Raw genomic sequence first — 23,528 nt, 5'->3', positions numbered from 1 at the left:
GGCCCTACAAAGACAAAAGACGAAAAAACAAAAACAAAAAAACAGCCTCTCTAAATACAAATAACTATTTAGAATGTTAGACTAGAAGTTATAATGAAAGAAAATAATCTGGTTGCAATAGCAATGAAAAGCCTTAAAACACCTACGAATAAACTTAACAAGATATGCAGAATCTATTTGAAGAAAACAATAAAATCCCAGCCAGGAGCACAGAAGGAACATTGAGCAAATGGAGAGAAAATCCTTGTTCTTACATAGGAAGATAACACTAGGGAAAAAAAGTTAATTTTTCCTAATTTAACCAATGCATTTAAAGAATTAACAATTAAAATCTTAATAGGATTTGGGCAGACAGAGGAGGAACATTGCAACTATGATTCTAAAGCTTATCTGAGAAGGAATAGCAATGAGGTGGCGTTTGCATAGCCAGTTTTGAAAGTGTACTGTAAACCCCAACTGACTAATGAAAAGAATATGACAATGACAAAACCAGACAGATCAATGGACTAAAATAGAAAGGTTAGAAATAGACCAAGTGGAGTTCCTGTCATGGTGCAGCAGAAATTAATCTGACTAGGAACCAGGAGGTTGTGGGTTCGATCCCCCTGGCCTTGCTCAGTGGGTTAAGGATCCAGTGTTGCCATGAGCTGTAGTGTAGCTTGAAGACGTAGCTCAGATCCCAAGTTGCTGTGGCGTAGGCTGGCAGCTGAGGCTCCAATTCAACCCCTAGCCTGGGAACCTCCATATGCCGCAGATGCACCCCTAAAAATCTGGAAGAAAAAAAAAAAAGAAAAGAAAGCAAAGAATAGACCAAGTAATTGTGGGAATCTAAGATATTTCTTTCTTTTTTTGTCTTTTTAGGGCCACACCTACGGCATACCAAAGATCCGAGGCTAGGAGTCAAATTGGAGCTACAGCCGCAGCCCACGCCACAGCCACAGCAACACCACGTCCAATCCGTGTCTGTGACCTACACCACAGCTCACAGCAATGCCGGATCCTTAACCCACCAAGCGAGGCCAGGGATGGAACCCGCATCCTCATGGATCCTAGCTGGGTTCATTACCACTGAGCCACCAGAGCAACGCCTAAGGAGACATTTCTAATCCATGAGTAAAAAATAAATTATTTAATAGATAGCATAGGGACAACTGGCCTGCCATTCAAGAAAGCATAAAGCTGCTTCCTGCATTAGACCTCATGCTTTGATTCTACAATAGCCTTGAGGAGGAGACTCAGCTATTTCCAGGTCAGAATTTAGGGTGCACTTCACATTGCGATAATTGATGACGTTGTACACTCAGAATTTGGACTCTTTTAAATGTATGTTACACTTCAATCAAAAATTTACACACCCTTACCCCCCAAAAAGACAAAGCTAGAGAAGGACCACAAGAAAAGAGATGTGTATTCTCAGTATCTTCATCACAAAACTCCCAAAGTGTAAAGGAAAAAATTTATAAATTTGAGTTATCTATGAACTTTAAGTTTCTGTACAGAGAAAGGGGAGGATAAATAAGGATGAAAGACAAAAAGAAAATTGGGGAGAATATTGGCAGTATTTCAGAAAAATGATTAAGTCCTTTATACATTTGAAGGATTCTCACAAATCAATGTTTCAAAGATTGAAGCGAAAAATGGGTAGGGAGGAGTTCCCGTCATGGCTTAGTGGAAGCCAATCTGATTAGTATCCATGAGGATGCAGGTTCAATCCCTGGCCTCGCTCAGTGGGTTAAGGATCTGGCGTTTCTGAGGCAGTGATGTAGGCCAGCAGCTTCAGCTCCAATTTGACCCCTAGCCTAAACCTCCATGTGGCACAGGTGTGGCCTTAAAAAAAAGAAGGCAAAAAAGAGTAGGGACCTGAACGAACAAGCTAAAAAGATAATACCCAATTAAAACATGAAAAGAACATTGAGTTTCATTCTTAATCAAAGAAATAGGAATTACAACAAAGAGATGTCATTTATTGCCAGTAAAATTGGCAAATATGAAAAAGACTAACAAAAGCAATGGGCAAGTCTGTGAAGCAGCAGGTCCTAACACACTGACACAAGCTTCCCAAGGAAAGTTTTCGCACAATGTGTCAAAATGGAAAATGAGCAGACCCCTTGACCTACCTCTCTAACTTCTAGGAATTTATCTAAAGAGAGAATTGCACAGTCGGATAGAAATGTGATCACAAGGGTTATAACAATAGGGAATAACAATTCAGAACTGATAAAGTAATTGAAAGTAAATTTCGGAGTATGCACAGAATAACAATTTTCAGCATGAGAAAGGGGTGACTTTTATTTTTATGGACATGAAAAATGTCTCTAACATGCTGCATGCCAAGAGCAAGTGATGAAATGTACGTGAAGATTCTGGTTCAAGATGAACTCGTCTCCTCTCATGGACACACCAAATCACAGCTACAGCAGTTACGGTTGTGGCTCAGTGGAAACGAATCTGACTAGTATCCATGAGGACGCAGGTTTGATCCCTGGACTAACTCAGTGGGTTAAGGATCCAGCTTTGCTATGAGCTATGGTGTAGGCCACAGATGTGGCTTGAATCCCCCATTGCTGTGGCTGTGGTGTAGGCCAGCAGCTGCAACTCTGATTCAATCCCTAGACAGGGAACTTCCATACGCCATGGGTGTGGCCCTAAAAACCAAAATAAAAAAATAAAAAATTTTTAAATAAATAAATCACAGCTACATACAAGAAAATATCCTCGGCAGGGGGGGGGGGGGGGGGCGGAAACCGCAGAAACTAGCTGAATGACTTCTACATATTGGGCAAACTAAAAAACCCACATTAAAATGGGTAGGAGAGCCCGAGACACAGCCTTACCAGGAACTTGCCCCCAGTGCAGTGACCCACAGTCAACTCGGAACTCACAACCTGAGCTTCTCCCTGAAGAGTCAAGGGTTTGAACCCCACAATGGCACCCTAAGTTTTAAGCCCTGTAGCTGAGAGATCTACCCCCCAAACATCTTAATTTTTAAAGCTGATGAGGCTTGCATCCATGAGACAAGGCTGTGTGGCAGAGCGAGGGCTCAGGAAGACTCACTTGGCTGCCCACCAGGGGCTGGGTGCAGAGGCAGTTCACTGAAATACATCCAGTCTTTCTGTGAAAGAGGGTTATTTGCTTATTTTATTTTATTTTTGGTCTTTTTGTCTTTTTAAGGCTGCACCCGTGGCAAGTGGAGGTTCCCAGGCTAGGGGTCCAATCAGAGCTGTAGACACCAACCTATTCCAGAGCCATTGCAACACAGGATCCAAACCTCATCTGTGACCTACACCACAGCTCACGGCCACGCAGGATCCTTAACTCACTGAGCAAGGCCAGGGATCAAACACGCGCCCTCCTGGATGCTGATGGGGTTCACCATGACGGGAACTCCTACTGGCTTATTTTAAAGCACCATCCTGTAGAGCAGGCATCTACTTTAGCACACATTTAGAAACCTACTGCAGTTCCCGTTGTGGCGCAGCAGAAATGAATCAGCTAGGAACCATGAGGTTGTGGGTTTGATCCCTGGCCTCGCTCAGTGGGTTAAGGATCCGATGTTGCTGTGAGTTGTGGTGTAGGTTGCAGATATGGCTTGGACTGGCATTTGGGTGGCTGCGGCGTAGGCTCGCAGCTGTAGCTCCAATGGGACCCCTAGCCTGGGAACCTCCATATGCCATGGGTTCTGCCCTAAAAAGCAAAAATTAGAAGCCTCCTGAAATACTCTGCAAAGATGAAGACGGGCAGGTTCCATCTTTGTTCTCTTCCTCTGTGTTGCTCCAGATCTCTGGTATGTCCCAGAAAGGAGCATGGTGCCCAAATTTGAGGGGCTGCTGCCCAGGGGACACCCATTGATCACCTGGCCCTGGTGGCCAATGGGGCTTAAGTTTTTAGGTCTCACATGAGTGTAACAAACAGAAAGCATTCTTAATCACCTACACCCCGGGGCACCATAACAGAGAGCCAGAAGACAGAAACACCTTCTTTCTGTGAACGAGGCCTATTAGCTTATCTTTACAGCTGCAACCTGAGCAACAGGCTTCTCATTGAACACACCTCTAGGGACCAACTATAATCCTCCCCAGAGACCTGGCAGGCTGGCTGATGCCATCTTCCTGCTCTCCCTCTGCCCACCACAAAAGTAATCAAAATAACTGTAACTTCAATAATATGTTAATGAATAAACTAGGTAAAAAGATGTAAATTATGACACCAAAACACCAAAAAGATAGATTGTTATAACTTTTGTTGTATTTTTTTTTTTTTTTTTTTTTTTTTTTTTAGGGACACACATTTGGCATATGGAAATTTCCTGGCTATGGGTTGAATCAGAGCTGCAGCCACCAGCCACAGCAATGAAGGATCCAAGCTGTGTCTGTGACCTACATGGCAGCTTACAGCAATGCCAGATCCTTAACCCATGAGCAGGACTGGGGTCAAACCCGGATCCTCATAGATAATAGTCAGGTTTGTTACTGCTGAGCCACGATAGGAACTCTCCTCTAAGATATCTTAGGTAAGCCTCATGGTAGCCACAAAGCAAAAACCTATAGTAGATACACAAAAGATAAAGGGATCCTACAGAAAATCATCAAATCACAAAGAGAGAACAATAGAAAAAGAATTGAGCCAAGGAAAAAAGAAAACAATTTAAAAAATGGCAATAATGGCAATAAGCATATACCTATCAATAATTACCCTGAATGTAAAAGGACTAAATTCTCCAATCAAAAGACAGACTATCTAAATGGATTTTTTTTAAAAAACCAAGAAACAAAAAAGTGAGACCTATCTCTATGTTGCCTACAAGAGACTTACTTCATATATTAAGATGTGAACAAAGTGAAAGGATAGGAAATGATATTCTGTGGAAATGAAACTGAAATCTGGAGGAGCTATATTTTACCAGACAAAACAGACTTTAAGAGAAAGACAGTAATAAGTGACAAAGAATATTATTACATAATAGAGGGGTCAATCCCAGAAGAAAATATAACATTTGTAAATATTCATGTACATTATAGAGAAACATCTAAATATACAAAGCAAATATTAATGATCTAAAAGGAGAAACAGACAGCAATACAGTAATAAAGTAGAGAGTTTTAACGCACCACTTTCAGCAAAGAGTAAGTCATCTGGACAGAAAATCAATAAAGAAACACCAGCCTTAAATTTTACCAGATTGACTTAGCAGGTATAGATAGAACATTCCATCCAAACACAACAGAACACATATTCTTCTCAGCTGCACATGGAACATCCTCTAGGACAGATCATATGTTAGGACAGAAAATAAGTTCTCAATAAATTTAAGAAGACTGAAAGCATTATCAAGCATCTTTTCTGACCACAATGGTATAAAACTAGAAATCTATTACAAGAAAAAAAGTGTAAAATTCACAGATATGTGGAGATCAAACAACATGCTGCTTAACAACAAATTGGGTCAAAGAAAAATTCAAAGGAAAAATCAAAAATCTCTTGAGACAAAAACGAAAATGGAAATATAACAAACCAAAACTTAGGGATGTGGTGAAAACAGTTCTAAGAGAGAATTTCATAGTAATAAATACCTACATCAAAAAATGAGTTAGATCTCAGAGTTCCCTTGTGGCCCAGTGGGTTAAGGATCTGGCATTGTCACTGCTGTGTCTCAGACTGCTGTTGTGGTGCAGGTTTGATCCCTGGTCCAGGAACTTTCACATGCCATGGACACAGCCAAAAAAAAAAAAGAAAAAAAAAGGAGGAAAAAAAAAAAGAACAAGGAAGACCTCAAACAATTTAACTCTATACTGGAAGGAACTAAAAGAAGAGATCACTGAAAGTAAGAGCTTTAACAAAAATAAGGAAACATAATTGACACACTTTTAGCTAGACTCACCAAGGCGGGGGGAAAGTGAGGGACTCAAGATGAGAAATGAAAGAGAAGACATTACAACTGATATCATAGGGATACAAAGGATCCTAAGAGACTACTATGAACAATTATACACCAACGAATTGGAAAACTTAGGAGAAATAGAAAAATTCCTACAAACATACAACCGACCAAGACTGAATCATGAAGGAATAGAAAATCTGAATACAGCAATTAAGGATATTGAATCAGTAATCAAAACAAAAGTCCAGGACCAGATGGCTTCACTGGTGGATTTCAAGAATACCAATTTTTCTCAAACTGTTCCAAATAATAAAACAGGAAGGAACACTTCCAAACTTATTTTACGAGGCAAGCATTACCTTAATTCCACAATCAGGCTGTCACCAAAAAAGAAAATGACATGACAGGTAACACCCTGATGAACAGAGATGCAAAAGTTTTCAAAAAAAATTAGCAAACCAAATTTAATGATACATTTAAAACATCATGCCATAATCAAGCAGGATTTATTCCAAGGATGCAAAGATATTTCAACATCTGCAAATCAATCAATGTGATATACCACATTAACAAAATGAAGGATAAAAAAAATTGTATGATCATCACAATAGACGCAGAGAAAGCATTTGACAAAATTCAACATCTACTTATGATAAAAAGTTCAATAAAGTAGTATAGAGCAAACATACTTCAATATAATAAAGTTCATATATGACAAGCCTACAGTTAAATTATACTCTAAGATCAAGAACAAGACAAAGATGTCCATTCTCACACTTTAGTTTAACATAGTATTTGATGTCCTAACCAGATCAGGCAAGAAAAAGAAATAAAAGGCATCCAAATTGGAAAGGAAGAAGTAAAACTGTCACTGTTTGAAGATGATATGATATTATATATATAAAACCCCAAATATTCCACCAAAACACTGTTAGAACTGATAAATTAATTCAGTCAAGTGACATGACACAAAAATCAATAAGTAAAAATCCACTATGGAAAAAAAATTTTTTTAAATTCCACTGTGTTTACACACACTGTCAGAGAAATTTACTTCTTTTTTTGCCTTTTTTTTTTTTTAGGCCCCACACACAGCATATGGAGATTCCCAGGCTAGGGGTCAAATTGGAACTGCAGTTGCTGGCCTAGGCCACAGCTACAGCAAAGCTAGATCCACACTATCAGAGAAATTAAGAAAACAATCCCGCATATGATTGCTTCAAAAAAAAAATACCTAGAAATAAATTTAACCAAGGAGGTGAAAGACCTCTATGTTTAAAACTATAAGACACTGATTAAAAAAACTGAATAAAGCACAAAAACATGAGAAGATATTATGTGTTTATGAATTGTATGAATTAATATTGTTAAAATGTCCATACTACCCAAGGCAGTCTACAGATTCAAGGCAATCCCCATCAAAATTCCAATGGCATTTTTCACAGAAATAGAAAAAAAAAAAAACCTCCTAAAATGTGTATGGAACCATGAAGATCCCAAACAGCCAAAGCAGTCTTGAGAAAAGAGGACAAAGCTGGAGGCATCATGCTTCCTGATTTTAAACTACATTATGAGCTATGGTAACAAAGGAGAATGGCATTGCCATAAAAACAGACACCTGGATCTATGGAACAAAACAAAGAGCCCAGAAATATACCTATACAGTTATGGTTAATTAACTAATGACAGGAGCCGAGAATATATAAGGAAAAGACTAACTCTTGAATAAATGATGCTGGAAAAAACTGGACAGCCACATGCAAAATATATCCACATGCGCTCTCTTAAACCATGCACAAAAATCAATACAAAATGATTCAACATAAGCTACTCCTAGAAGAGAACACAGGTGCTAAGTTCCTGGACATTGGTCATGGCACTGCTATTTTTGGATTTAATACCAAAAACAAAGGAAACACAAGCAAAAATAAACAAAACTACATCAAACTAAAAAGCTTCTGCACAGCAAAGGAAATCATTAATGAAATGAAAAGGCAACCTACTGAATGGAAGAAAATATTATATTTGCAAATCATGTATCTGATAAGAGATTAATATCTAAAATACATAAAGAACTCATATAACTCACTAACAAGAAAACAATAAAAAAAAAAAAAAAAACAGGCAGAGGAACTGAATAGATGTTTTTCCAAAGATGACATACAGATGGTCAATAGGTACATGAAAATGTGCTCAACGTCAGCTCTTCATCAGGGACATGCAAATCAAAACCGTAGTGAGATATCACCTCACACCTGTCAGAATGGCTAGCATCAAAAAGGCAAAAGATCACAAGTACTGATAGGATGCAGAGGAAAAAAGAACACTCGTTCACTTTTGGTAGGAATATAAACTGGTACAGCCATTATGGAAAACAATACAGGCAGTTCCTTAAAGAATTAAAAACAGAACTACCATATGTTCCAGCAATTCCATTTCTAGGTATTTAACCAAAAGAACCAAAAACTGCAAGATACATCTGCACTCCTAGGTTCACTGCAGCATTACTTACAATAGCCAGAACATGCAAGCAACCTAAGTGTCCAACAGGGGATGAAGGCATGAAATAAATGTGATATATAGGAGTTCCTGTTGTGCTCAGCAGTTAACAAACTCTACCAGTATCCATGAGGATGGGGGTTTGATTCCTGGCCTCACTCAGTGGGTTAAGGATCCCGTGTTGTCATGAGTTGTGGTGTAGATCGAAGACACGGCTTGGATCCTGTGCTGCTGTGGCTCTGGTATAGGCCAGCGGCTACAGCTCCAGTTAGACCCCTAGCCTGGGAACTTCCATATGCCATGGGTGCGGCCCTAAAAAAGACAAAAAAAAAAAAAAAAAAAGCCCCCAGAGAGTGGTGCTACTGAGTTCCTGCAGGCAGGAAAGGCAACCCCATACTTGGAATCGGCATCTGTTCCTGAGAAAGCAAACCCCTGGCCTTCCAGGAAAAATGGGCCCCAGTGTTGTCAACTGGTCACCAAGTATCTTATTCGTCTCCTTAAGGAATAGGGCTGAGCCTTGGTCTTAATGGCTGGCAGCCCTAAAAAGACAAAAAAATAAAATAAATGTGATATATAAATACACACAGTGGGACATCATTTAGCAATAAAACAAAAGAATGAGAGAGACGGAGGCAAGATGGCAGAAGAGTAGGGGGACACGCTCGCCCTCTCCCACAAACACAACAAAAAAAACACATCTACAGGTTAAACGACTCGCACAGAACAGCAATCAATCGCTGGCAGAAGAACCTAAACTCCAATAATGGCAAGAATCTTGAGACATAACTGGGTAAAACACAAGAGAAAAGAGAGTGAGAGAAGGTGAATCTGAACTGGACGGGCACTCCCGAAAGGGAACTGTGGAGGAGAAAGGGATCCCACACCCTGGAAAGTCACCCACTCTTCAGAAAGATCGTCAACCGAATCGGCGAATCTCCAGATGCAGAGAAGAGGGCAGCAGTAAGTCGGAGTTCTGAAAAGCAGAGTGAGAACCGAACAGATCATCTGAACTATGGGCACAGTCACCAAAAATTGAGACACTTGGGTGGGGGCTGGGCACCAGGACCTTGGCTCCAGAGGTTAGTCCCCGGGAACCGGCTGGGGTGGGTGGTGCGGAGGCTGCTTGGGGGTCTAGGAACCGGTCTGTCAGATTTGAGGGGGCAGAGACTGCCTGGGAGACTAGAAAGCAGAGCAGCGCGGGGGAAGGGAGCAGTACGCTAAGGGCTGGGAAGTGGAAAGCCACATCTGAGGGAACCTGGGAGAAGAGCTGGACAAGGCACCAGTGTTGGGGAGGGGAGAGAAGAAAGGGTGGGCCCCCACAGAATACTCCCCGCGCCACAGCGAGCTCACTGGCCCGCCAGCTATCAGAAAGCTGTGCTTCCCAGTGCATCCTCCCTCCCCCTCCCCCTCACGCATGCGTGGGGCTGCCTGCCATCCTGGAGGGCCGGCCTCAACAATTGCCGGAAGCTGCTACCTCAGGGGCTGTCCTGCCCTGGCCTGCTTGCCCTCTGGAGGGGCTACACCCCCATGGAGCAGAACCAAACACCGCCAGCCCCCTGGAAAAGGTCTACAGCCTAGGAAAGCTAGAACAAGCTCTGCCGTGAAAAATCTGCCTACATTCTCAGGCAGTCCTTCCGCATCAGGCTGCCCTGGGGAAGAGCCTCTTGGGTTCTCAGCGGCCCAGCTAGCTGCTCTAGCCCTTGGGGGGGTTCTGCACTCCCAGCACCACCAGCCTCCTGCAAGAGCCCCACAGCCCAAAAACACCAGAGCAAGCTCTGCCCGGCTGAGTGAAATCTGCTTCCATTGTGGAGCGGACCTCCCAGTCCTGTCTGCCCTCAGGAAGTCCCCCTTGCTTCAGAGAGACCCTGTCAACCCCGCCGACCCTCTGGAAAAGCCACGCTGCCTCAAAGAAGACTGACCAACAATGCCAGCCCTCATGAAACATTCCACAGCAATGCCAAGGCAAACACTGCCCAGCCATGGAGAGTACAACTCCACCAGGAAAAAGAAAACAACAAGCAAGATGAAGAAGCTGAGAAACCACCCCCAGTTAAACCAACAGGAGAACTCACCTAAAGCAGTCAACAATGAAACAGATCTCTGCATCATGACAGACCTGGAGTTCAAAAGAGAAGTAGTGAAAATACTGAAGGAATTAAGAGAATATATGAACAGTAATGCAAAAACCCTCAGAAAGGAACTAGAAAATATAAGGAGGAGCCAAGAAAAACTAGAAAATTCATTTGCAGAGATACAAACTGAACTAAGGGCAGTAAAAACCAGAATGAATAATGCAGAAGAAGGAATCAGTGATGTGGAAGATAGAATAATGGAAATCACCCAATCAGGTCAGCAGACAGAAAAGCAAATGAAAAAACATGAAAGCAATGTAAGAGACCTATGGGATAATATAAAGCGGGCCAATCTATGCATAATAGGAATTCCAGAAGGAGTAGAAAAAGATAAGGGGATGGAAAATATATTTGAAGAAATTATCGCTGGAAACTTTGCAAATCTAAAGGATACTGAGTTCAAGATACAGGAAGCACAGAGGGCCCCAAACAAGTTGAACCCAAATAGACCCACACCAAGACACATTATAATAAAAATGGCAAAAGTTAGAGATAAAGAGAGAATCCTAAAGGCAGCAAGAGAAAAGCAGACTGTTACCTACAAGGGAACCCCATAAGGTTATCAGCTGATTTCACTACAGAAACACTACAGTCCAGGAGGGAATGGCAAGAGGTATCTAAAGCGCTAAAAGGAAAATATATGCAACTTAGAATACTCTATCCAGCAAGAATATCATTTAAAATAGAAGGGGAAATAAAATTTTTTCCCAACAAACAAAAGCTAAAAGAATACAGCAATACAAAACCCAGGCTAAAAGAAATATTGAAAGGGCTTCTCTAAACCAAAAAGAAAGGAAGGAAAGAAAGGAAGGAAAGAAAGGGAGGAAAAAGAAAAAAAAAAAGAGGAAGAACTAAGACTGAGGAAACCACAATCAGAGAGCAGTCACTCAAATAAGCCAGCATACAGATTTAATCATGAACATGTTTCAAACAAAAGAAAAAGAAAAAAAAAAGAGTCATCAAAATCATAAAATGTGGGCAAGGGAAGTAAGGAAATAAACAGACCTTTTTTGTTTGTTTGTTTGTTTGTTTCTCTTCTTAATTTTAGTATAGTAATGAAGTGTTTGAACCTACAGGACCATCAGGCCAAAACACACAATTATAGGAAGGGATTAGCATACTTAAAAAACAGGGCAACCACAAGCTAAAACCAAACATTGCATTCTCAAAAAATGGAAAAACAAAAACAAAAACAAAAAAAACCACTCAAACAGAAAATAATCGGAGACCATCCAACCAAAAAAAGAAAGGAAGAATGGAGAACCATAGAATCAACTGGAATACGAAGTTTAAAATGGCAATAAATAATCATCTATCAATTATCACCTTAAGTGTCAATGGACTGAATGCTCTGATCAAAAGACACAGAGTGGCTGAGTGGATAAAAAGGCAAAAACCTTCAATATGCTGCCTACAAGAAACTTACCTTAGGACAAAGGATACATACAGATTGAAAGTGAAGGGGTGGAAAAAAAATATTTCATGCCAATAGAATGACAGGAAAGCAGGAGTTGCAATACTCATATCAGACAAAACAGACTTTAAAACAAAAGACATAAAGACAAAGAAGGACACTATTTAATGATTAAGGGATCCATCCAAGGAGAGGATGTTACTATCGTCAACATATATGCCCCAAATACAGGAGCATCCAGATACATACAACAAATATTAACAGACATAAAGGGAGAAATTGATGGGAATACAATCATAGTAGGAGACCTTAATACCCCACTCACACCAACAGACAGATCCTCTAGACAGAAAACCAATAAAGCAACAGAGATCCTAAAGGAAACAACAGAAAAGTTAGACTTAATTGATATCTTCAGAACACTACATCCAAAAAAATCAGAATACACATTCTTCTCAAGTGCACATGGAACATTCTCAAGAATCGACCACATATTGGGACACGAAGCTAACCTCAACAAATTTAGGAGCATAGAAATTATTTCAAGTATCTTCTCTGACCACAATGCCATGAAACTAGAAATCAACCATGGGAAAAGAAATGAGAAAAAACCTACTACATGGAGACTAAACAACATGCTACTAAAAATCCAATGGGTCAATGAGGAAATCAAGAAGGAAATTAAAAAATACCTTGAAACAAACGATAATGAAGACACAACCTCTCAAAATCTATGGGATGCTGCAAAAGCAGTGCTCAGAGGGAAATTTATAGCAATACAGGCCTTTCTCAAAAAAGAAGAAAGATCCCAAGTTGACAACCCTCCACCTAAACAAATTAGTAAAAGAAGAACAAAAAAGACCTAACATCAGCAGAAGGAAGGAAATTATAAAGATCAAAGAAGAAATCAATAAAATAGAGATTCAAAAAACAATAGAGAAAATTAATAAAACTAAGAGCTGGTTCTTTGAAAAGGTAAACAAAATTGACAAACCCCTGGCTAGACTCACTAAGAAGAGGAGAGAAAGAACTCAAAGTTATAAATGAAAAAGGAGAAATCACAACAGATACTGCAGAAATACAAAAAGCCATAAGAGAATATTATGAACAACTACAGGCCAACAAATTTGACAATCTGGAAAAAATGGAAAATTTTCTAGAATCTTACAGCCTGCCAAAACTGAATCAAGAAGAAACAGACCAACTGAACAGACAGATCACTAGAAATGAAATTGAAGTGGTCATAAAAACACTCCCTACAAATAAAAGTCCAGGACCAGATGGCTTCACAGGTGAATTCTATCAAACATATAAAGAGGATCTGGTGCCCATCCTCCTTAAACTTTTTCAAAAGGTTGAAGAAGAAGGAATACTCCCAAAGACACTCTATGATGCCACCATCACCCTGATTCCAAAACCACACAAAGATAACACCAAAAAAGAAAACTATCAGCCAATATCTTTGATGAATATAGATGCAAAAATTCTCAACAAAATCTTAGCCAACTGAATCCAACAATATATCAAAAAAGTCATACACCATGACCAGGTAGGGTTCTTCATCCCAGGTTCACAAGGATGGTTCAACATACGCAAATCAATGAACGTCATATACCACGTTAACAAAAGAAAAGTCAAAACTCATATGATCATCTCAATAGATGCAGAAAAAGCATTTGACAAAGTCCAACATCCATTCATGATCAAGACCCTCGCCAAAGTGGGTATAGAGGGAAGATTCCTGAACATAATCAAAGCCATTTATGACAAACCTACAGCAAATATAATACTCAGTGGAGAAAAACTGAAAGCCTTCTCACTCAAATCTGGAACAAGAGAGGGATGCCCACTCTTCTCACCACTGCTCTTCAACATAGTTTTGGAAGTCCTAGCCACAGCAATTAGACAAACAAAAGAAATAAAAGGCGTCCATATAGGAAGAGAAGAGCGAAAACTGTCACTGTATGCAGGTGACATGATACTATACATAGAAAACCCTAAGGACTCAACCCAAAAACTACTTGAACTGATTAATAAATTCAGAAAAGTAGCAGGATATAAGATTAACATTCAGAAGTTAGTCGCATTTCTGTATACAAGCAATGAAATATTAGAAAAGGAATACAAAAATACGATACCTTTTAAAATTGCACCTCACAAAATTAAATACCTCGGAATACACCTGACCAAAGAGGTAAAGGACCTATATGCCGAGAACTATAAAACTTTAATCAAAGAAATCAAAGAAGATGTAAAGAAATGGAAAGATATTCGATGTTCCTGGATTGGAAAAATCAATATTGTGAAAATGGCCATACTACCCAAAGCAATCTACAGATTCAATGCAATCCCTATCAAATTACCCAGGACGTTTTTCACAGAACTAGAACAAACAATCCAAAAATTTATATGGAACCACAAAAGATCCAGAATCGCCAAAGCAATCCTGAGAAACAAAAACCAAGCAGGGGGCATAACTCTCCCAGACTTCAAGAAATACTACAAAGCCACAGTCATCAAAACAGTGTGGTACTGGTATCAAAACAGACAGACAGACCAATGGAACAGAATAGAGAACCCGGAAATAAACCCTGACACCTATGGTCAGTTAACCTTTGACAAGGGAGGCAAGAACATGAAATGGGAAAAAGAAAGTCTATTCAGCAAGCATTGCTGGGAAACCTGGACAGCTGCATGCAAAGCAATGAAACTAGAACACACCCTCATACCATGCACAAAAATAAACTCAAAATAGCTGAAAGACTTAAATATAAGACAGGACACCATCAAACTCCTGGAAGAGAACATAGGCAAAACACTCTCTGACATCAACATCATGAATATTTTCTCAGGTCAGTCTCCCACAGCAATAGAAATAAGAGCAAAAATAAGCCAATGGGACCTAATCAAACTGAAAAGCTTTTGCATAGCAAAGGAAACCAAAAAGAAAACAAAAAGACAACTTTCAGAATGGGAGAAAATAGTTTCAAAGGATGCAACTGACAAGGGCTTAACCTCCAGAATATATAAGCAACTTATACAACTCAACAGCAAAAAAGCCCATCAACCAATGGAAACATGGGCAAAAGACCTGAATAGGCTGTTCTCCAAGGAAGATATGCAGATGGCCAGCAAACACCTGAAAAATGCTCAACATCGCTGATTACAAGAGAAATGCAAATCAAAACTACCATGAGATACCACCTCACACCAGTCAGAATGGCCATCATTAATAAATCCACAAATAACAAGTGCTGGAGGGGTTGTGGAGAAAAGGGAACCCTCCTGCACTGCTGGTGGGAATGTAAACTGGTACAGCCACTACAGAGAACAGTTTGGAGATACCTTAGAAACCTATACATAGAACTTCCACATGACCCTGCAATCCCACTCTTGGGCATATATCTGGACAAAACTCTACTTAAAAGAGACACATGCACCCGCATGTTCATTGCAGCACTATTCACAATAGCCAGGACATGGAAACAACCCAAATGTCCATCAACAGAGGATTGGATTCGGAAGATGTGGTATATATACACAATGGAATACTACTCAGCCATAAAAAAGAATGACATAATGCCATTTGTAGCAACATGGATGGAACTAGAGACTCTCATCCTGAGTGAAATGAGTCAGAAAGACAAACACCATATGATATCACTTATAATTGGAATCTAATATCCAGCACAAATGAACATCTCCACAGAAAAGACAATCATGGACTTGGAGAATAGACTTGCGGCTGCCCGATGGGAGAGGGAGGAAGTGGGAGGGATGGGGAGCTTGGGCTTATCAGACACAATTTAGAATAGATTTACAAAGAGATCCTGCTGAGTAGCATTGAGAACTATGTCTAGATACTCATATTGCAACAGAACAAAGGGTGGGGAAAAAAAATGTATCCATGTCAGAGTAACTTGATCCCCATGCTGCACAGCGGGGGAAAAATAAATAAATAAATAAAAATAAATAAATAAATAGAAAGAATGAAATCCCTGCACTTGTGACAGCATGGCTGGAACTTAACGGCATTGTGCTAAATGAAATAAGCCAGAGGGAGAAAGGTAGAAATTGTATGATCTGACTTACATGGACTGTAAAACAGAGACTAGATTGCTGGTTGCCAGAGGCACGGGGTGGAAGCCAAATGGGTAGAAGGGGATCAAAGTATAAACTTCCAGTTATAAAATAACTACATTCTGGGGATGTAATATATAGCCAGGTGACTCTAGTTTATATACATATATGAAAATTTCTAGGAGGATGAGACTGAACAGTTCTCACCACAAGGAAAGAAAATATGTAACTATCGGTTGGGGGGTCGGGAGGACGGGCTGGGGGTCTCGATCAAAATGCTATAAAATCAGGTTGTCGTGATGGTTAAATAACCATAAATGTGATAAAATTCATTGAATTAAAAAAAAAGAAAATATATAACTGTATGGTGATGGATATTCACGAGTTATTACCAGCATTTTGTAATATATACATACATAGAACCACTAGGTTCTTGAGATGAATCTAACATTATCCATCAATTATATCCTGATTTTAAAAGAATATGAATGTGATATCTGCATAAATATATAGATGTTTATGCATATTTATATGTACATATGCTTAGGTACATTGCAAGAGCTTCATTAAAATTTTTGTATTTTTCATCACTGGTAAAATATTAAGTAGTAAAATTTTATTTCTAGTGTGTAATTTTGATGTTTTCAGTGTGGAAGAGAAAGTCACGTGTGGTCAAAAATGCCTTTGGAAATCTCTTAAGTCACTGAAAACAGAACACAAACAAATATATTTATCAATTACACTTGACACAGACAAAACCTTCCTCCTTGAACAAATTCTAGCCAGGCTTTTCTAAGCCTCCTCTCACCTAGGCCTCAACCTTGCTACAAAGATTTGAAAAAAGACGAAAGGTTTCTAGCAGCTCAAGGCCACATCCCTGGATGACTCTAGCCTCCTTAAAGTGTCTACCTGAAAATTCTCTCTCTCTCTTTTTTTTAGGGCTTCACCCACAGTACATGGAGGTTCCCAGGCTAGGGGTTGAATCTGAGCCGCATCTGCAACCTACACCACAGCTCACGGCAACATGGGGTCCTTAACCCACTGAGCGAGGCCAGGGATCAAACCCGCATCCTCATGGATACCAGTCAGGTTTGTTAACTGCTGAGCCATGATGGGAACTCCCTGAAAGTTCTCAAAGCTGCCAGATAATTTACTTCTGTCCCAGTCAGCACCTGGGGTTAAGGGCCCTGACTGGGTTTCATAGGGACCACCCTCTTCCTCCCACTTTCTGCAGGTTTTTGCTTCCTTTTTTCTAAGGATACCCTCCCCACCATCTTCTCTCTTCTCCCTTTGAAAAGCCCAGTCAGGAGGGATCCGAGCTGCGTCTGCGACCTACACCACAGCTCATGGCAACGCCAGATCCTTAAACCATTGAGCAGGGTCAGGGATCGAACCTGTGTCCTCATGGATACCAGTTGGGTTCACTACCAATGACCCACAACGGGAACAGCTTGGATCTGGCGTTGCTGTGGCTGTGGTGTAGGCCGGCAGCTACATCTCTGATTCGACCCCTAGCCTGGAAACCTCCATATGCCAGGCGTGGGGCTCTAAAAAGATGATAGATGCATAGATGCATAGATAGATAGATAGATAGATAGATCGATAGATAGACAGACAGACAGACAGGTGGGATGGATGGATAGACAGACAAATGCAAAACTGAACACCGCTTAAAATCCCTTCAGCTACTTCCCACTCCTGAGAAAAGAATCCAAAGCCTTCAGGGTGCCTTAAAGATGTACCTTCTCCCTCTGCTTCTCTGCCTTTTGCTCACCACAACTATTTTCTATTCTGAGAGCACACCCATCTCTCCCCACCTCCGGGACCCTGGGCCAGCTGTCCTATGTGTCAAGTGCTCAAGTGGAAAGGAAGCCTCTTGTGAACAGGAACCTCGTCTGCTGCAGAATGTTTAACCGCAGGCTGTCCCCCTCAAAAATCCTCATGGTGGCATTTGCCGTGGCCATGGGGTAAATACTATCACCATGCTAGCTTTCAAACTAGCTTGCAAAATAACATCCTGAAAATTTAACCATCAGCTTTCAGAAGCCAGTGCCGGCCAGCTCCAGCACTCCACTGGAACCTGGCCTGAGTCATTTATTGCTCCAAATAAAAAGAACTGGAACAAGGCCAGGCATAGAGTAAGCAGGTGCAGCCCTGAAAAGGTGAAAAAAAAAAAAAAAAAGAGAGAGAGAGAGAGAAAGAAAAAGAAACTATACCTTGGTCTGATCATCCAGAAACAGATTAATATTTTACTGGTGTTTTGGGCCATTATGTTCTTTTCTGAACATGGTGAAATAATAAGTACAAAAAGACTGTGAAAAGCAAACCTGTGAAGCCCAAACTGTCCTTTTTAATTAAGAAGAGTTGGTAAAATATTCCCAAAATCGTTTTAAGAAGGGAGTAGCAAGATCCCCTGTTAAATCACAGGAAATACACGTTACAGTCTGCTCGGCCCACGTCCACCCGGTCTCTGAAAACTGCCCCACCCCAGATGCATGTGTGACATAAGCCTGATCCGTGGCCACAACGGCTTTGGCTCAAGGATGAACAACCAAGCAGACGTGGCCAGTGGGATGCAGAGAGAGCACGGGTGTCTTCTGGTGGCGGGATCGAAGGAGCTGTGTCTGGAATCTGGGGGACAGGCACGCACGTGGGCAAGCTTAGCACCCTGGTGTTCGGGGACTAAAGCCCGAATGCTCAAAGAGGCAGAGGGTTGACCAGAGGCCCCAGACAGACGTGAGGAGGACAAGGCCTGGGTCCCTGTCGTCTCTCACTGCCTGGATCAGGCCCACCCAGGGCCCCGCCTCACTCCTGTCTTTTTAGCTGCAGGCAGCTCAGATGGACTTTCACTTCCTGGGGCCAGAAAAGAATGAGCAGCACAGCAGGGCAAGCTGTTTGGCCTCTGTAGAACCACGGCCGTGCAGGCTGCCCTGTCTGCCTCCGTTTCTCTCCTGGAACAAGGCCCATCCAATAGTCCAGGTCACTGCAGGGTTTTTTCCCAGCCTGAGCCTGCTTTGCCTGAGCGCTGGACTTACCCTGCCCAGGGCCACCTCCCGCTACCCTGGTTCAGCCTCCCTGCACTTTTGTGCTGTTTTTCCTTTTCTTTTTCCACTTTTTAGGACCACATGCTTGGCATGGAAGTTCCCAGGCTAGAGGTGGAATCGGAGCAGTAGCTGCTGGCCTGCGCCACAGCCGCAGCAACGCCAGATGTGAGCCACGTCTGCGACCTACATCGCAGCTCAGGGCAACACCGGACCCTTAACCCACTGAGCGAGGCCAGGGATTGAGCCTGCATCCTCATGGATACTAGTCGGATTCATTCCCACTGTGCCACAGTGGGAACTCCCTGCGCTCTGTTTTTCAACTGCACCCTTGACACTGTCAGGGTTGGAGCCCACTGTTATTCAACTGCCCAAGATCCTGGTGTCACACTTGTCTTTTGCATCCTTCCCCAGCAACGCCCAGCAAAATCCAAAGCCTGCATGCAATGCAATACATGCTCATGACTCACGGGAAGCCTGGAAGCCTTGATTTCGCCTCTCTTCTTACCCACACTGGGCAGACAATGGGAAAACAGTATCTCAAGAAAACTCATTAAGTCAAAAAATCCTTGATAAACAACCTGAAGGGATGCAGGTCCCTCTTTCCCCACCTTTGTTAGACCCAGCCTCCCTGCAGAGACCCATGGGCTGTACCTGGGATATAAATGGCGCCACCATTGCACCAATGCGACACAGGGAGCCGCTGGTCCCCATCCCCAAAGCGCGCATCGTCGTGGGGTAGACCTGGAGGGAGGAGCACACAGAGCTTCGGTCAGTTTGGGCCCCTTCCTTCCCAAGTCCTCTGCCCTTCCTTCCCCAGGTCAGGCTTTGGTATATGTAAGACGCCAAATATTCCATACAGATATAAAGAATACACAGTAGATTTGTTCATTTGCTCAGGTACCCAACTTTCAACAGTATCAGGAGGAAAAAAAAATGCTTAGGGGAGTTCCCATTGTGGTGCAGCGGGAAGGAATCTGACTAGTATCCATGAGGATGTGGGTTTGATCCCTGGCCTCGCTCAGTGGGTCAGGGATCAGTGTGGCTGTGGCTGTGGTGTAGGCCGGCAGCTGCAGTTCCAATTTGACCTCTAGCCTGGGAACTTCCATATGCCACAAGTGCGACCCTAAAAAGCAAAAAAAAAAAAAAAAAAAAAGCTTAGAAATTACCCTTTAAGTGAGCAAATACCAAACTAGATGTGTTTAACTGAATATTCCAAATGTCACTTTTAGAAAAGTGTTGGAATGAGACAGAAGTGTTCCCCTTTAAAGCTATACATGTATAAAGGTGGTTCTACTGAATGGAAAGGAGACACTTCCCAAATAATAACAATCCAATCAAAGCTTTAATATAGATACAGTGAAAAGAAACTGACCAGAGTGCCAGATACATACTATGCCATTCACCAGGATTGCATTGCAAAATTTTAGGGCATGGTCTACTTTCTCGCAGCAACTTTCTTGCATTTATAGTAAAACCTCATTAATCTCTACTTTCTTGATGCAGAATTCTTATTAAAGAAGTATATATTATTTTACAAATAAAATTATAGGAAAAGAGACCAAAAAAAAAAAAAAAAAAAAGAGATTATAGGAAGAGGAAATTCCTGCTGTGGCTCAGGGGAAACAAACCCAACCAGTATCCATGAGGATGCATGTTCAATCCCTGGCCCTTCTCAGTGGGTTAAGGATCTGGTGTTGTGGTGAACTGAGGTGTAGGTCACAGACTTGGCTTGGATCCTGCATTGCTGTGGCTGTAGCATAGGCCAGCAGGTGCAGCTCAAATTCAACCCCTAGCCTGGGAACTTCCATAGGCTATACGTGAGGCACTAAAAGGCAAAAGAAAAGAAAGAAAAGATTATAGGAGAATACATGAAAGAATTTCTTAATTTTGGAAAAATTTCTCTTTCTGCTGTGTAATATTGATCAGTCTTTAATTGATTCACCAAAGCATAGTATCTGGCCTCTTTTCTTGGCCACACTGTGTTAGCCACCATATGTCAAATGCAAAAACAAGATGCTTTTCTGGCTCAGAGACACTGCTGAGGCCACTGTATTTATAAGAGAAGGTTTAGGGGTGGGGTGCCTTTTTACAGAGCTTCTATCTTTTTCTGGAAAATGAGGCTGCTGGCTATTGAAAACAATGGGTTCAGATAGATTAGTGATATCTTTGCTCTAAAAGTTTTGTGTTCACTTTTGGACAATTTTGGGAGTTGAAATAATAGAAGACAATCACCTTCGGTTACACATCTTGATTTAAAAAAAAAAAACAGTAAGTATCAGGGAAAAGTACTTAGAAACGACCCTTTAAATAAACACACTCCAAAATATGCTAAATTGAATATTCCAAACGTAACGTTAGAGGCCTACCATATTGCACACAGGCTCTTAAGTTCATAAATTCATGATAATTATAGAAGATCTTGTTAACGGAACTAAAAGAAACATTATGTATGTGTCAAATGCGTCCTTGTGTCCTAACTTCCTATTTTTCTCCACGGGATTTAATGGTTTTGACATGCTGTATCTGTGTTCTGAGCAGACTTCTACTTTTCCTAAAATGAAGATGTATGCAGCTTTATCAGTCCCCAGAGTACAACTTTCTCTAGCTCAAAGAAAGACAAAGCCAGTTAAAATGCTAAGTTTCCTATTCAGATATTGTTTATTTATGGGACTATTCGCTCTTTAAAGTAGGGGTTTGTGAGGAGGTCCCCCACTACATCAGAAGTAGATTACGAAGTCGGTGTAATAATTCAGTACATTTAAAATAAATTACTACTATATTCGAATTTAAGCTACATACAATAAAAAAACAGATGCAGTGAGATGTGATCCTTCAAAAGGATCAAGGTGAAAAATACATTCTAATTTCAAAAAGGGAAAAACAGGGTGTTTAATGTTTTTTCAGCAACAGAGAGTTACCAGGCCCTATTTCTTCTGGAAGAAGGGCACTAAGTTGTTTTTTATTTTCTTATTTTATTTATTTATTGTTTTACTGAGTTGTTTTTTACATGGATGTGGTTTGGTAAGAAAGGCAGCAGGATCTATTTTTCTTTTCAGAGACTGGCTTTCACTAGACTCCATGGGGCAGGAGAAAGACTATGTCAAATAAAAACATTTTGTGAGAGGTATGTTGTATTTGGGGCAAAAGGAGGACTGAAGCCCGGGAGGCAGCATCTCACGTGACCCTGAGAAGACTGATCCTCCAATAAACCCTGTGGCGTCATTTCAATAGCATGTTTGCAGAACGTCATGGAAAGTCGGTGGAGGCCATCGGTGCGCTCTCCATGCAAGACCACGCATCCAGGACGGAGCGGCCCCCCGTGCCCCCCTCCCCCACACTAACCTCCGCGGTGTAGATGTAGATGGTGTTGAAGTTGGCTGCCACCAAAGCCCTCAGCATGAAGAGGAAGCCGATGAGGCCGGCACTGGGGAACCGGAAGTGAGAGTTACCATGGGTGGCAGGGCGCGCCTTCCAGGGGCCCTGACCCAAGGGCATCCGAGACGCCAATACATCCCCATGGAGACCAGGCCCCAAGGGAGGTGCCGCCTCCCGGCTGGCTTGACGGCAGGGTCCCCAGGCAAGAGCCTGACCCAAACCTTCAATCCTGTTCCTGCCACTTGCCCCGTTCCAGCCCAGCCCCTCAGCTGAGCCCATCTCTGTTATCACCCCTGGAAAACGGTATAGACGGCTGGCAGAGCAAGTGATGTGTATTATATCTGACGCCACTCTAGCCTCGCAAATGAAGAGTGTGATTCCTACTTATAGGTATGCTGTCTACACCACTGTCTTGACAATGGTGCAGGTAATTTGGTCACACCCAGAGTCCCCATTCTGCAGGAAGCTTTGCACCACGTGTTCGTGACCAAACTTAGTATCCCCACATTGGTACCCATGTCCTGTGAGAACTGGAGAGGGGCCTGGGAGGAGGAAGAGGGGTGGGGGAGGCGGGGCGGCTTGGGCTTGATCGCTTCTAGTCAAACGAGCAGTCCGTTCTCTACCTCCTGGTGCAGGGACTTGGCCCCGACCTCCACTGAATGCCATGGGTCTGGAGACCTCATTTTAATTTTTTTTTTTTCCCTTTTCTAGGGCTGTTGCCACAGGATATGGAGGTTCCCAGGCTAAGGGTCTAATCAGAGCTGTATCCGCTGGTCTACACCATAGCTTACGGCAACACCGGATCCTTAACCCACTGAGTGAGGCCAGAGATCGAACCCACAACCTCATGGTTCCTAGTCAGATTCGTTAACCACTGAGCCACGACGGGAACTCCTGGAGACCTCATTTTAAAATCTCTGCACACAACTAGATTGTTTCAAAGCAACCAGAAAGAAAATAGCTTGGGAGTTCCTGTTGTGGCTCAGCAGTAATGAACCCAACCAGCATCCATGATGATGCGGGTTCGATCCCTGGCTTCACCCAGTGGGTTAAGGATCTGGTGTTGCTGTGAGCTGTGGTGTGGGTCACAGATGTGGCTCGGATCT

The 23,528-nt window shown here is 41.9% G+C and overlaps 1 protein-coding gene across 17 annotated transcripts in view; it reads right to left on the bottom strand.

The window, feature by feature from the left end:
- SVOPL (SVOP like) overlaps positions 1-23,528 on the bottom strand; it is an 82,607-nt gene that overhangs the window by 16,822 nt on the left and 42,257 nt on the right. For all 17 annotated transcript variants that reach the window (XM_085005313.1, XM_085005321.1, XM_085005309.1 and 14 more), the window contains 2 exons: positions 22,390-22,471; positions 19,699-19,788 (listed from right to left, as the gene is read on the bottom strand). In XM_085005313.1, coding sequence (XP_084861439.1) covers positions 19,699-19,788; positions 22,390-22,471 — 172 coding nt within the window. The remainder of the gene's footprint in view (positions 1-19,698; positions 19,789-22,389; positions 22,472-23,528) is intronic.

Source organism: Sus scrofa, chromosome 18 (assembly GCF_054392235.1).
Source record: "Sus scrofa isolate SSC_HxYL_T2T_F1_AM1 chromosome 18, Sscrofa_HxYL_maternal_Yorkshire_Landrace_v2.0, whole genome shotgun sequence".
NCBI lineage: Eukaryota > Metazoa > Chordata > Mammalia > Artiodactyla > Suidae > Sus > Sus scrofa.
Note: the sequence above shows the minus strand (reverse complement) of the source record. Positions and strands in the feature narration are given on the sequence as shown.